At 46.4% G+C, this 13,516-nt stretch overlaps 1 protein-coding gene across 1 annotated transcript; it reads left to right on the top strand.

Moving 5' to 3' along the window:
- The first annotated feature begins 4,139 nt into the window (after positions 1 to 4,139).
- On the top strand, positions 4,140 to 5,111 carry LOC135975475 (olfactory receptor 11A1-like). Its single transcript, XM_065566525.1, has one exon. The coding sequence runs from the start codon at positions 4,140 to 4,142 to the stop codon at positions 5,109 to 5,111; it is 972 nt and encodes a 323-aa protein (XP_065422597.1).
- The last annotated feature ends 8,405 nt before the right edge of the window (positions 5,112 to 13,516 follow it).

Here is a 13,516-nt window from a genome sequence, read left to right as displayed (position 1 = left end):
AAGATAGACAGACAGGGAGACCTCACTGAGGAGGGGCTGTGTCCGGCTTGGGACTGGTCTGGACGATTCTTTTGTGTTTATTTTGAAATGTATGTTAATAAGCCAGACCCCAACAAGGGACCCATAAGCCAAATGGAAGTCGGGGCACTGCAGAGCTATCCCAAGCCACCAGGGGCGCTCCAAACTACCCTTTCCTATCCTAGCTACACAAATTATGGATATTGATGTAGACCTGAGAAGGGTTTGTTTGATCAAAGGTGGAGACTGAAGAGTGGCATTCCCAGAGGGGCAGAGTTAAGGTTGCAAGAGGAAATCTGCCTTTACTTTTCCCCTTAAATTCTTTCAAGGGCTGCTTGGGATTTTTCACATGAGAGATTCTTCCCTTGAAAAATGTGATTTCATCAAAACTGACATTTCCTGCTGGGCAGCTGGGAGCTTTGGAGATGGGCAGACAGCATGGGCATCTGGACAGCCAGGCAGCTGAGGAATCAGCCAACTCACAGAACCACAGAAGCGTAGAATCATAGAATATCAGGGTTGGAAGGGACCTCAGGAGGTATCTAGTCCAACCCCCTGCTCAACGCAGGACCAATCCCCAACTAAATCATCCCAGGCAGGGCTTCGTCAAGCCTGATCTTAAAAACCTCTAAGGAAGGAGATTCCACCATCTCCCTAGGTAACCCATTCCAGTCCTTCACCACCCTCCTAGTGAAAAAGTTTTACCAAATATCCAACCTAAACCTCCCGCACTGCAACTTCAGACCATTACTCCTTGTCCTGTCATCTGGTACCACTGAGAACAGTCTAGATCCATCCTCTTTGGAACCCCCTTCAGGTAGTTGAAAGCAGCTATCAAATCCCCCTCATTCTTCTCTTCTGCAGACTAAACAATCCCAGTTCCCTCAGCCTCTCCTCATAAGTCATGTGTTCCAGCCCCCTAATCATTTTTGTTGCCCTCGGCTGGACTCTTTCCAATTTTTCCACATCCTTCTTGTAGTGTGGGGCCTAAAACTGGACAGAGTACTCCAGATGAGGACTCACCAATGCTGACTAGAGGGGAATGATCACGTCCCTCGATCTACTGGCAATGCCCCTATTTATACAGCCCAAAATGTCGTTAGCCTTCTTGGCAACAAGGACATACTGTTGACTCATATCCAGCTTCTCATCCACTGTAACCCCTAGGTCCTTTTTTGCAGAACTGCTTCCTAGCCACTCATCCCTAGTCTGTAGCAGTGCATGGAATTCTTCCGTTCTAAGTGCAGGACTCTGCACTTGTCCTTGTTGAACCTCATCAGATTTCTTTTGTCCCAATCCTCTAATTTTTCTAGGTTCCTCTGTATCCTATCCTTACCCTCCAGTGTATCTCCCACTCCTCCCGGTTTAGTGTCATCTGCAAACTTGCTGAGGGTGCAATCCATGCCATCCTCCAGATCATTAATGAATATATCCAACAAAACCGGCCCCAGGACCAACCCTTGGGGCACTCCGCTTGATACCAGCTGCAAACTAGACATGGAGCCATTGATCACTACCCATTAAGCCTGACAATCTAGCCAGCTTTCTATCCACCTTATAGTCCATTCATCCAAACCATACTTCTTTAACTTGCTGTCAACAATACTGTGGGAGACCGTATCGAAAGCTTTGCTAAATTAAGGAATAACACGTCCACTGCTTTCCCCTCATCCACAGAGCCAGTTAGCTCATCATGGAAGGCAATTGGATTAGTCAGGCATGACTAGCTCTTGGGGCTTTGAGAAAGGCCTAGGGACAGGCTGAGTTAGAAAGTAGCCCAGGGGGGAGGCAATGGGAGTGAATAGACAGAGCTGAGCTGCTTACGACAGGGTCCCTGGGCTGGAACCCAGAGTAGAGGGCAGGCCGGGGTTCCTCTACCAGCCTGCTGAGGATGGTGGAAAGAAGACCCGCAGAGATGAGCTGGAAGGCCAATGAAATCTGAAGTCAGGCTGAAGATCTGGTGTGCAGCTGCTGAACTACTGTTGAGCTAAACTAAGTTTATCTCAGAAGGGCTGAGATTCTATGTGATTTAGCTGGAGGGCCAAGTCACGAGAACTAGACCACCAGAGAGTGGCCAAAGTGATAGTTGGCACGGGGTGCCGAAGAAGAAGACCCTGCTAGGCCATGCCCAAACATGAGGAGGCACGCCAGCCAGGGAGTCACTCTTCCAGAGAAGATGATTAACCATTGGAACAAGATACCAGGGGAAGTGGTGAATTCTCCTCCTCTTGAGCTCTTCAGATCAAAAACAGATGCTTTTCTGAAAGTTGCTTTAACCAATCACACATTATTGGACTAAATACAGAGTTAACTGGGTTAAAAGTAATGTCCTGCTATGTACAGGAGGTCAGAGAAGATGATTCAATGTCTCTGCTGTGCAACTATGAACCTTCTTCTAAATCAGTTGGTACTAGCCAGTTTAGAGATAGAAGAGTGGGTAAGGTCGATGACTGACCTCCTGTAAAGTGGCAACTCCTATGTTCCTTAGCACTGGTAAAGAGAAACACCTTCTTTGAAGCTAGAAGTTCTCCTATCTCCACAACTTTCTCACTTAGGTTAGGAGTTCACTTGTTACACTTGTTTGTAAGTTCTAAAAATAAATGCAGTATTAACTCTGTCTTTGAGGCAGTTGAAAATTCCCATTAGCAGAAGTTTCCAGGGAGTTGTGGCTCTCTCGTGTAATGAATAAGAGGAGGCAGTCACTTTTGGGATCAGTTAAAAGCCAGCAGTGCCAAGTAGGAGAATGGAACTGGGCATCCTGTGTAGAACTCTCAGGTCTCTTTACTGAGGTCCATGAAGATGATGGTGATAGACTCTAGATCCTGTATCGTACTCTGCGAAAGACTGCATGAAGAGGTCACATCAGAGAGTCCAGCTTTTGTTATACTTGTTTTTGAGGAAGCACAAAGCTTCTCATCAGATTCACAGAAGGTATGTATATTGTCATGAATGATGTGTAACAGATTTCTTTCTGTGAGACACACCCTGAGCAGACAGTTTAGATGCATGTAGAACACCCTGGGTTTACTCAGTCAGCCCTAGCCAGAGAAAATGGCAGGAATTTCAGAGGATTTATGATCATTTGTATATCCCCAGTCATTCACTGCATAAAAGCCAACCTCCAGGATTGTTGTTGGTTATAGCCCAGAGGTCAGTGAGACCCCAGAAGGAGGTAGAGAAGGTTTTCCCTTTCCTTCCATCCATCTATCTCTCTTTCTTCATTGATTTGTCATCAGAGTGCTTTTTAGGTTACAGACGATAAAAGCAACCCTATAACACATGAGCTTACAGTTTGATATGACTGAAATAATGTAATTTCTAGGTGACATGAAGAAGAAATAGGCAAGTATTGTATCTGATATTTACATGTCTAGGATTTGTAAACCTGTTAAAACACCCTAAAAAAAGACATAGAATAACAATCAACCTACTAATATTGTACTGCTTAACTAAAACTTCACATACAAATTCACCACTAAGGAATCAGTAAAAAATTCAGAGATGTGTGTCACAAGGAGATAGAATCATAAACCATAGAAATGAAGGGCTGGAAAGCATCTTGAGATGTCACCTCGTCCACCCTCCTGTGCTGACCATCTAGACCATCTCTGACAGGTGTTTGTCTAAGCTGCTTTTCAAATGTCCAATGACAGGGATTCCAAAACCTGCCTTGGTAACCTGTTCCGGGGCGTAACTACCCTTAGAGTTAGAATGTTTTTCTACTATCTAAACTAAATCCATCTTGCTGATTTTGATGGTATTTGCAGGGGAAAGGTCATAGAATATCAGGTTTGGAAGAGACCTCAGGAGGTCATCTAATCCACCCCCCTGCTCAAAGCAGGACCAATCCCCAGACAGATTTTTGCCCCAGATGCCTAAATGGCCCCCTCAAGGATTGAACTCACAACCCTGGGTTTAGAAGGCCAATGCTCAAATCACTGAGCTATCCCTCCCCCCGAAGTGTAGAAATCCCAAAGAGCCTCTCCCTACCTCTATAACCAGTTTAAACATCAAATAAAATAAAGTAACACCCCCACCCCTCCACAAATGTATCTGTTTCATGTCATGTCCCACAGGCTACTGTTACTGCTTTTTAATTATTACTTTTCTTGATAGACCCCATGGCAGACACAACAGAGGGAAATAAAACGTCCATTACTGGATTCATCCTCCTGGGCTTTGGGAATCTCCATGAACTTCAAATTCTTCTCTTCCCGCTGTTTCTAGTGATCTACATTATGACTGTGGCCGGGAACATCCTCTTCATTGCACTAGTTTTGGCTGATCAGCACCTTCACACCCCCATGTATTTCTTCCTGGGGAACTTGTCCTGCCTGGAGACCTGCTACAGCTCCACCATCCTGCCCAGGTTGATGGCCAGTCTCCTGACTGGGGACAGAACCATTTCTGTGAGTGGCTGCCTCGTACAATTTGATATCTTTGGTTCTCTTTTAGCTACAGAATGTTGTCTCTTATCGATGATGTCTTACGATCGGTATTTAGCCATATGCAAACCTCTGCATTATGCAGCCCACATGACGAGAAGATTTTCCTTCCAGCTAGCAGCTGGGTCTTGGCTAAGTGGGTCTGTGGTCAGCACCATTGCGGCATGTTGGTTATCACAATTGATTTTCTGTGGCCCCAATGAAATTGACCATTTCCTTTGTGATTACACCCCATTGATAAAACTGTCCTGCAGTGACACCAGCTGGATGGTTCTTGTGAATTTCCTTCTCTCCTTTATATTCATACTTCCTCCATTTCTCTTAACCCTGACATTTTACGTGTGTATCATCCACGCTGTCCTGAGAATCCCTTCCAGCACGGGGAGGGAAAAGGCTTTCTCCACCTGCTCCTCTCACCTCATCATCATCACTATTTTCTATGGGACCGTGTTCATTGTCTACATGCTCCCAGACACTGCGGCACTGAACAAAGTGTTCTCCATCTTCTATTCGGTCCTGACTCCCATAGTGAACCCCCTCATCTACAGTCTGAGAAACAAAGAGGTCAAGGAGGCTCTGAGAAAAGCTCTAAGTAAGACTATGACTTTTATAACCAATCACAAACTTTTTTCTAGGCATTTATTGTAGATTGCAATTCAATGTGTATAACAGGTGTAAAGGAGTTATGTGCAGCTTTGCAGACTCAACACAACCTTCACTGTCCCCACCATCCGCAGTCTGCTGGAACAGTGGAACGCCAGAATGGAATTCTGAAAAATAAACTGGCCAAGATTTGTGCTGAAACAAACTTGAAGTGGCCAGATGCCCTTCCTCTGGCACTAATGAGTATGAGGGCCACTCCCAATCGAAAGACTGGACTCAGCCCTCATGAGATTCTGACAGGGCGCCCGATGAGACTACCAACTGCACCCCCACTGACCCTAGCTCAGATGGACATTCATTTAATGGATGACACAATGCTTAAGTATTGTCAGACACTAATGAAATGTGTTAAGTCTTTCTATACACAGGTGAAAGAAGCACTACCCAAGGATCCTGTGCAGCCCTGCCACTCGCTGGAACCAGGAGACTGGGTCTACATAAAGGTCCATCAGCGAAAGACTGCCCTGGCTCCACGCTGGAAAGGTCCTTTCCAAGTCCTGCTAACTACCAACACTGCTGTGAAGTGCCAAGGACTGCCCACCTGGACCCATGCTTCGCACTGCAAAAAGACCCCTCCGCCTGGAGAGGATTCTCCAGCAGCTGATCAGCCTGTTTCTCCTGCTAGCTCTGCTGTGCCTCCTGGACAGCAGGGAAAGAGGACAAGGTGAAGTGCTAGTAACCTCTCCCTTGTCCACTGACAGATCTACTGTGCCTTTGAATTCTTTTACAGGAACCACACCAGTACAGGGTGAAGTGCTAGTAACCTCTCCCCTGCACTGTGGTGAATCACAACTGTTTTTGAAGAAGAAAAGAAGAAACACTCGCTCTGCTGAAACCACCAAAGTCCAGAACTTTCTAACTACAAAAGACATTAAGAACTGGCCCTGGTGGAAGAAACGAAGTATTGTTTATTGGCAAGGAGGGAACTGTGGGGAACGTTCCTGGGAATGTGGGGTCCAGTGGTGGGGTGGATTCTTTCCAGGATCAGGGCTTTGTGCTTATGGACAGGTACCTTCAGGATGCACTGCCCTCCCTAATTGGCTTTCAGATGATGAATATCAAAAACGCCTTGCCACCACAAAGACTACACCTACCACTAGTCCCTTGACCCTTGCCACCACCACTGTAACTTATCCAGATACAAACAGTACTACACATTCCAATGAAACTCATTGGCCAAGACTTTCACATCTCAGTGATTTACTGAAATTTTGCTCAGAGAAATTATTCTTTAAAGTTCAAGATAATGTATATGAGCAAACAATTGAATGGAAAACAAATGGATCTGTAGAGATAAAAGTACATGATATCACTACTAGTGAACCCCAAGAATTAATAACTGCAATTGATGGGTTCTATAGTGAAATAGATATGATGATTGTTCCTGGAATTTGTACTGTGTTAAATGAAAGAGGCCCTTATTGTTATTTGATCACCCAATTAGTGAACAATCGAACAAGCACTCAAAGAGTTTGTTCTGCCACTGGAAATTTTACCTGCATAGAAATGATTCCAGTGACTGATAATGTGACTTGTACCTTACTGCAATACACTCCATCTTATACCATTAATGTTAATGCCTCCCGGAAATACATAAAGGTATTTGACCAACAGATGTGGTATAGTACTACACCAAAGAGAGATGTAGTAGGATATCGATGGACTGTGATTAACACCACACTGGGAACTGTTAAATTTTCATTGCCCTTATCCAGTTTCCAGATTACCTCTACATACCCGAACTGTTCACAAGGGGCTGCCATTAGATTAGCACAACAGAGGGCTTGGGTTATTTCTTCTAGAAAGAGAAGAGACTTGACCGGATCCCTGTGGGATGGGGCCAATAGTGCAGCAGCAGTTTGGAATATTTTTAAGAATCAGGAACATGATGAGAAATTGGGCCAACTAGAGAAGGCCATAGGCCTTGTTTCTGGAGCACAACTAACCCAGGTACAGGCTGGAGTTGGTGAGTTACATGTTATCTCCGCCCTTAGTTCTATGACCCAGAAGTTAATGACAGAGATGGTATTGAATATCACTGAGGCTGGGAAGGCATTGCAGTGGGATCTAGCATGCTCAGAGATTCAGGATTTCTTGAATGACCAGCTAATGGCCATTCGGAATGATCTAGAGCACCAGGCTTGGCCCACTGCCCTTACAGACACGTCAGGAGTACCATCTGATCTGTGGCCATGGAGACATACTTGGAAACTTTCTGGGTGGAAGTGTGGACGTTCTCAGTGCTCCTTCCAAGCATATGGACCGGTACAGGGGGTGTGGGCTCCCACATACCGTATCCTGCCGGGTCCATGGGGAGGATGCATATGGGATTGGGTAATTCATCGAGACATCTGGGAAATTAGACCACCTGGTATGCCCAATCGATTCTTAGTTAGTGCTCCTAGGATTACACCTGACATTTGGATGGGGTTAGGTAACCTGTGGACATTCTGGCCATTAGAACCCCCACAGCTTCAGTGTACACGTAAACTGAAGCCAGGAGAAGTTGTCACTGTCTATGACTACGTTTGCTGGGAGGGTAGGGGACAAGGAACTACCCTGACAGGACACTTACTCTTCCAAGCTAATGATAGCTGTGTGTATGTTAATGACACCATATCACAAGACATACATTTTAATCTCACTACCACTGCAGGCAATCATATCATTTACTGGCCTGCACAGGAACTCATTAGATGGTGTGATGTAGCAAACCACAGCTCATGTGGGAGCCCTGAATTACCAGAGCTGTTCTAATACTTACAGTAAGACCCATGCAGAAGAACCAGTTCATAAGCAATGATTGCAGAGCCAGGTATTCGCTGACTCGTGAGTTATAGTGTGGATGGGCCCTGGATCAGCCTGGGGTAAGGGGAGCTAAAAGACTGAGTTAATAGGGAGCAGGTTTAAAACAAATAAAAGGAAGTATTCCTTCACACAACACACAGTTAACCTGTGGAACTCCTTGCCAGAGAATGTTGTGAAGTTGAAAACTATAACAGGGTTCAAAAAAGAACTAGATACGTTCATGGGGTATAGGTCCATCAATGGCTATTAACCAGGATGGGCAGGAATGGTGTCCCTAGCCTCTGTTTGCCAGAATCTGGGATTGGGTGACAGGGCATGGATGTTGTCACTGTGTGTTTTAACAGCTATAAAGCTTTGACTTTTTAAAATCAACATTTCCTGTCAATAAATAATTATTGTCTGTCCAGCCCTGTTGTGTCACCCATCCTCACAATTTCCCACAATTGTGTATTAGTATATAGGCTTGTTTGTGAGCCTGGCATAGAATTTGGGGTTTGACTTTTTGATACTCTTATAGCCTTACTAATATGTGTGAACAAAGAACAAAGACGGTGTGTGTTACATCTGCCCACAAGCAGATAGTGTTAAGGTCTTACAGGGTATGGTGGGAGTGTAATATGTGAGCATACACTGGAAAGTTGCCTGGATCTTCTCTCAAGCCAGGGTCAAGCAACCAATCAAGAAGGGCAAGGAGGAATGGGGCGGGGGGCAGGCATAAGACACACTAAAAGCCAAAGAAAAGTCTGGCCATGGCCAGAACAAAACGTCACTCCTTACCTCTCCGATGGAGTACAAAAGAGGTCGCATGAAGACCCCAGACTCACGACCCTCCAAAATGGAATATGACCGTAAGTTGTAAAGGGTAGGACCAGGGGTGTGCACAGCAGGTATATTTGGGCCTGCTAAGAAGTGGGGAATGGGGAACAGGGACACAGGCAAGGTTCTGCGGTGTCAGAGCTAGGAAGGGAGACACGGGGTAAACGCTCTGCGGCATCAGAGCTGGGAACGGAACACTGGAAAACAGACTCGGCCGGCATGTAGAGCTGTGGATATGTTTGCTTGAGGCTAACCCCAATAAACATCACATTGCCTGCACTTTAGACTTCTGGTCTTCTGCTTTCTGTCTGCGTGACGAGAACCAGGGTAGGAGGTGAACGGAAAACCCTCTAACACTGTGATTGTTCAAATCAATAAAAATAATTTTAAAAAACCTTAAAACTCATAATTTTGCACAACTGTGAAAACATAAATTGATAAAAATGTAAACAGAATGCTTCAAGGTGCACACTGGTGTCATGCATTGAAATTAGAAAAAAAATGGGATTCTGCCAAGCCTAACTAAAGGATATCCTGATACGGTGCTTTTCCAATCGCTCTTGCTGAAGCTGTTCCACTGTGTAAAACAGTTAAATATTCCTCGGGCCTCATAGTGAGCGAAAATGACTCTGTATCCCAGTGGTCAAAGCAGTCACTAACTCTCATTGATTTCTATGGGAATTAGGCACCTAAATACTTTTAAGTGTTTGGGAAACTGGCTGTCACATGTGCCTTTGAAAATCTTCTCCATTCATAGGGGCAAATTCTCTATTCATCCAGTTCAAATCTCACTGAAGCTACTTCCACAGTCCCTGTGCGGTTCGGAAGGTATTTCCATATTCTAGATGTGGCTGTCCTCGGCCCCCCTTCTCTTCTCTTGCTGTCGGCTCTGTTGACTTTTTTCTATTTGTCCCCATCTTACCTGAACTGGACACAATACTCCTGATCAGCCTTAATAAGCGTGGTAGAGAGGGAAAGAAGTGTGTCTCACACTTTGCTTACAACACACCTGCTAATACATCCCAGAATGGCGTTCGGGGTTGGTTGGTTGGTTTCCAGCAGTGTGCTGCTGTACATCCTGGTTTTGTACAGTGCCAGCTGCACATGCAAGAATGTACCTGGGGCTAAGGGTCACTGGGGCAGCAGAGGGTGAGGAATGGGAAAGGGGCAGCTCTATTGTAGCATGGGGGCACTAGGGAGAGCAGGGGAGGAAGGCTGGGAAGGGGGCGGCTATACTGTGCACTGGGCATTGGGGGAAGCAGAGGTTAATGTGGCCAATGTTTTATGTAGCCTTGTTAATGATCTCTCCATGGCAGCTGATCACAGGAAACGACCAAATAAAATAATTCTTTTTAACTGAAATCTCAGGTTTAATAATCCTTAAAGTGATGAAGAGTCAATCAACTTGGAATTAAAACCCTAACCCGCAGTGTGAGAAGATTCAGCTCTCTCCTTGTCTTCTAGCCAATGTGCTGGTGAGACGTGTTTCCCTTGAAGAGTTAAGCAATGGGATTTCATCCCTGTTGGCATTGACGGGGTGTGAGCCGCTTCTTGGGAGAACCACGCCCCCAGCCCCTCCCCTTCTGCCTGAGGCCCCGCCCCCATCCACCTCCCCTGCCCCGCTGGAGTCCCGAGCCCCTATCTCCGCACCCCGCCACAAGAGCACCAGGCCACCCCTCCACAGCTCCCACAGCCCCCCAAGCAGTGGACGGCATGGCCCCAGTGCCAGGGGCTCCCAGCGCTGGGCAGCCCCAACTGCCTCAAGTCCCTGCTGCAGGCACCAGCCCCAGCCCCAGCCCCAGCTCCAGCACGCTTCCCAGAAGACAAGCAACCTGCCAGGGCTTGGGGCCAAGGAGAAAGCGGCAGCCAGGCAGGGGCCTCAAGGTGGAGTGTGGGCCGGGCCATGCTGGGCTGTTTGGGGAGTTTTCACCTCCCTCAGCGTATAATATGCACCACCCAGGCCAGTCAGCAATGTATTTGCCAGAGGTCAATTAAAGAAACAAACAAACAACCCCCTTTTTTTCAAAATGCTATTATGAGAGCCACAAATAGTCAACATTTGGACATTACGAACAACAAAGCTTTGACACAACATTTTTCACTCTGGGGATAAATTGGAACGAGACCTTACTGCACGGTTAGGGGGCAAATTATGGTAGTAGAGAACTGGGAATTATAACTGTCTCCTAGTTGTTTTTTTCATTCAGATATAAGTGGATATTTGTATCCTTCTGTAAATGCTGGAAGAAACCTTCCCTTCAGGGAAAAAGGTGACAGTAGGTCAAAATCTTCATGCTGAAAAAGGGCAGTGTTGGAGTCAAGTTGTAGAATATATTGCAATACACACAACTGAAATGACTATATGGACTGTACCCAAACTGGCCCATGATTTGGCGACTGTGAATGTAGAGCAGTGTCCTTTACTGGATGGAATCAGTGCTATTCTTTGGTTCTCAAACGCTAACGGACCAATTACAGACCTACATTTCTGGCACAGGATTAGATGATTTGTATTAAGTGCTGTGACTCTGAAGATGCGTGAGACTCTGAAACTTTTCTGGGACGTGGGAAGAAATGATTTGTACTTTATAATCTCAGGTCTCTGAGTTCCATGCTTCCATGGTATGGGCCTTTCCAAGAACCCGATGGGAGTTAGGTGACAAATTCTCATAGCAATGTCACGGGACTTGGGTCTTTCTTGTGTACATAACCCCCCTTTGGAGATCCCAACCTCAATGTGTAAAGCACCTGTTGCACCGGCATTTTCTCACAGCAGGCTGCACTTTCTCGTTTCGGATACCACTGACCAGCAGCCTTGAGCTAAGGGTAACATTTTCAAAAACAATGAAGCAAACGTCAATAGTGACATAGGAGGCGAAGTCCCGTTGCCTTGCAGTGAGATTTAGGTTGCTAAGCCTGAGTAACTGAGAAACGTTTGAAAATGGGACTTAGGCTTCTAAATCACTTACAGTCTTTTTAAAATGTTACCTGAACTACTTGAGTGAGCTCATTGGATGGGGACTGGGTGCATGTGTGCTTGCTATGGAGGGCAACAGGGGGTTGGATGGAGAACATGTAAGATCAGCTAACTCTGGTGCCATTTTCAAATCTTTCTAAGGGGATTGGATGGGAACTCAGTGTCTAAATCACTTTGGCAGCTGTAAAATCTAGAATTGGTGCATTACTTCTTGACAGTCACCCTAGCGTTCACGCAATAAAGAGAGACATTTGTTTCAAGATTGGAAGTTTCTTCCCTCGCCAGGACTCTCCCTTTGAGATTAGAAATTTGACTCTGGTTTAGTTTTAGAAAATGTCAGTAAATACCAGCTTCCCCTTGCCTGTTGCATTCCCCACAGCAGACGTGCCTCGGGACACGGCCTCTCCCCGCAAAGGATATATAAAGAATCAGAAAAGACGTTCCCCATTTGACAGAGGGAATGAGGCGCAGGGTCATGTTACCAGACATGGCAAAGGGGTCTCAGTAGCTTTTCTAGGTTGTCGTTCCAGTTTCTGGGCACATGGAAGTGAGTAAATGCAGCGGAGGCAGAAAATGAACTGAATAACCTGGATTCTGGTACCTGAAATGCTGTGTGAGCAGGTGACAACAGAGACCCCAGCTGCTGACAGACCCACCTTAGAGGTAAATCAATCTTTTCCGCTCTGATCCTTGAATCTTGAGGAGTTTGAGACAGTGTAGGTCAGTAACTAATCCCATGGGAATCAAAGAGAAACTGGGCACTGATCTCTCTCAAACTTCGAACCGAAAGCAAAGTGACTGATTTTAGGAATAGGAAAGTCCTGTCAAGTCATGTCTATCCTAGCTCCTTTCCTGGCCTCCATCACCCTGGTATCTGGGCACCTCACTGCCTTGAATGTATCTATCCCCCTACTACCCATATGTGATGCCATTACCCCTGATTTGTAGATGGGAGGTGGTGCACAGATGGGCAGATTTCGGGTGTTTTTTTGGCACCTCAAGACCCAGACCCCCAGTGGGATTGGAAATCGATGGGCATTAGATACAGCTGCTACTCGGGCACCAGGATACATTGTTAGGTACTGTGACAAAGTTCCTCTTCTATCTTGGTGGGTCCTGAGCTTATTGGCGGATTTTGTTGCCTCAGAGATTCACCATGTGGGTTAGGGAACAGCCCAGAGACCTTCCCCTCTGGAAGAACCCACAGTCCAGGTCAATTGGGAGGTTTGGGGGGAACCCGGGCCCGCCCTCTACTCCGGGTTCCACCCCAGGGCCCTGTGGACTGCATCTGTCTATAGTGCCTCCTGTAACAGCTGCATGACAGCGACAACTCCCTGGGCTACTTCCCCAGGGCCTCCTCCAAACACCTTCCTTATTCTCACCACAGGACCTTCCTCCTGGTGTCTGATAACACTTGTGCTCCTCAGTCCTCCAGCAGCACACCCTCTCACTCTCAGCTCCTTGCGCCTCTTCCTCCCAGCTCCTCACACTCGCACCACAAACTGAAGTGAGCTCCTGAGGGCGGGAGGCTGAGGGTTCTCACCAGAGAGTCCAAAGGATGGCCCAGGTCTCTGGTGGGGATCAGTGGCGTAGCCCCCCCAATGGCTTCTCTGGCTCATACTCATAGACTCATAGACTTTAAGGTCAGAAGGGACCATTATGATCATCTGGTCTGACCCCCTGCATGCTGCAGGCCATAAAACCGTCCCTACCCCTTCCCTGGACTCTGCTGTTGAAGTCCCCAATCCTGTTTTTAGTGACTGCAATCGGCAGAGACCCTCCTGCTAGA

Source organism: Chrysemys picta, chromosome 13 (genome assembly GCF_011386835.1).
Source record: "Chrysemys picta bellii isolate R12L10 chromosome 13, ASM1138683v2, whole genome shotgun sequence".
In the NCBI taxonomy this organism is placed as follows: domain Eukaryota; kingdom Metazoa; phylum Chordata; order Testudines; family Emydidae; genus Chrysemys; species Chrysemys picta.
This window is presented reverse-complemented; position numbering and strand designations above follow the sequence as displayed.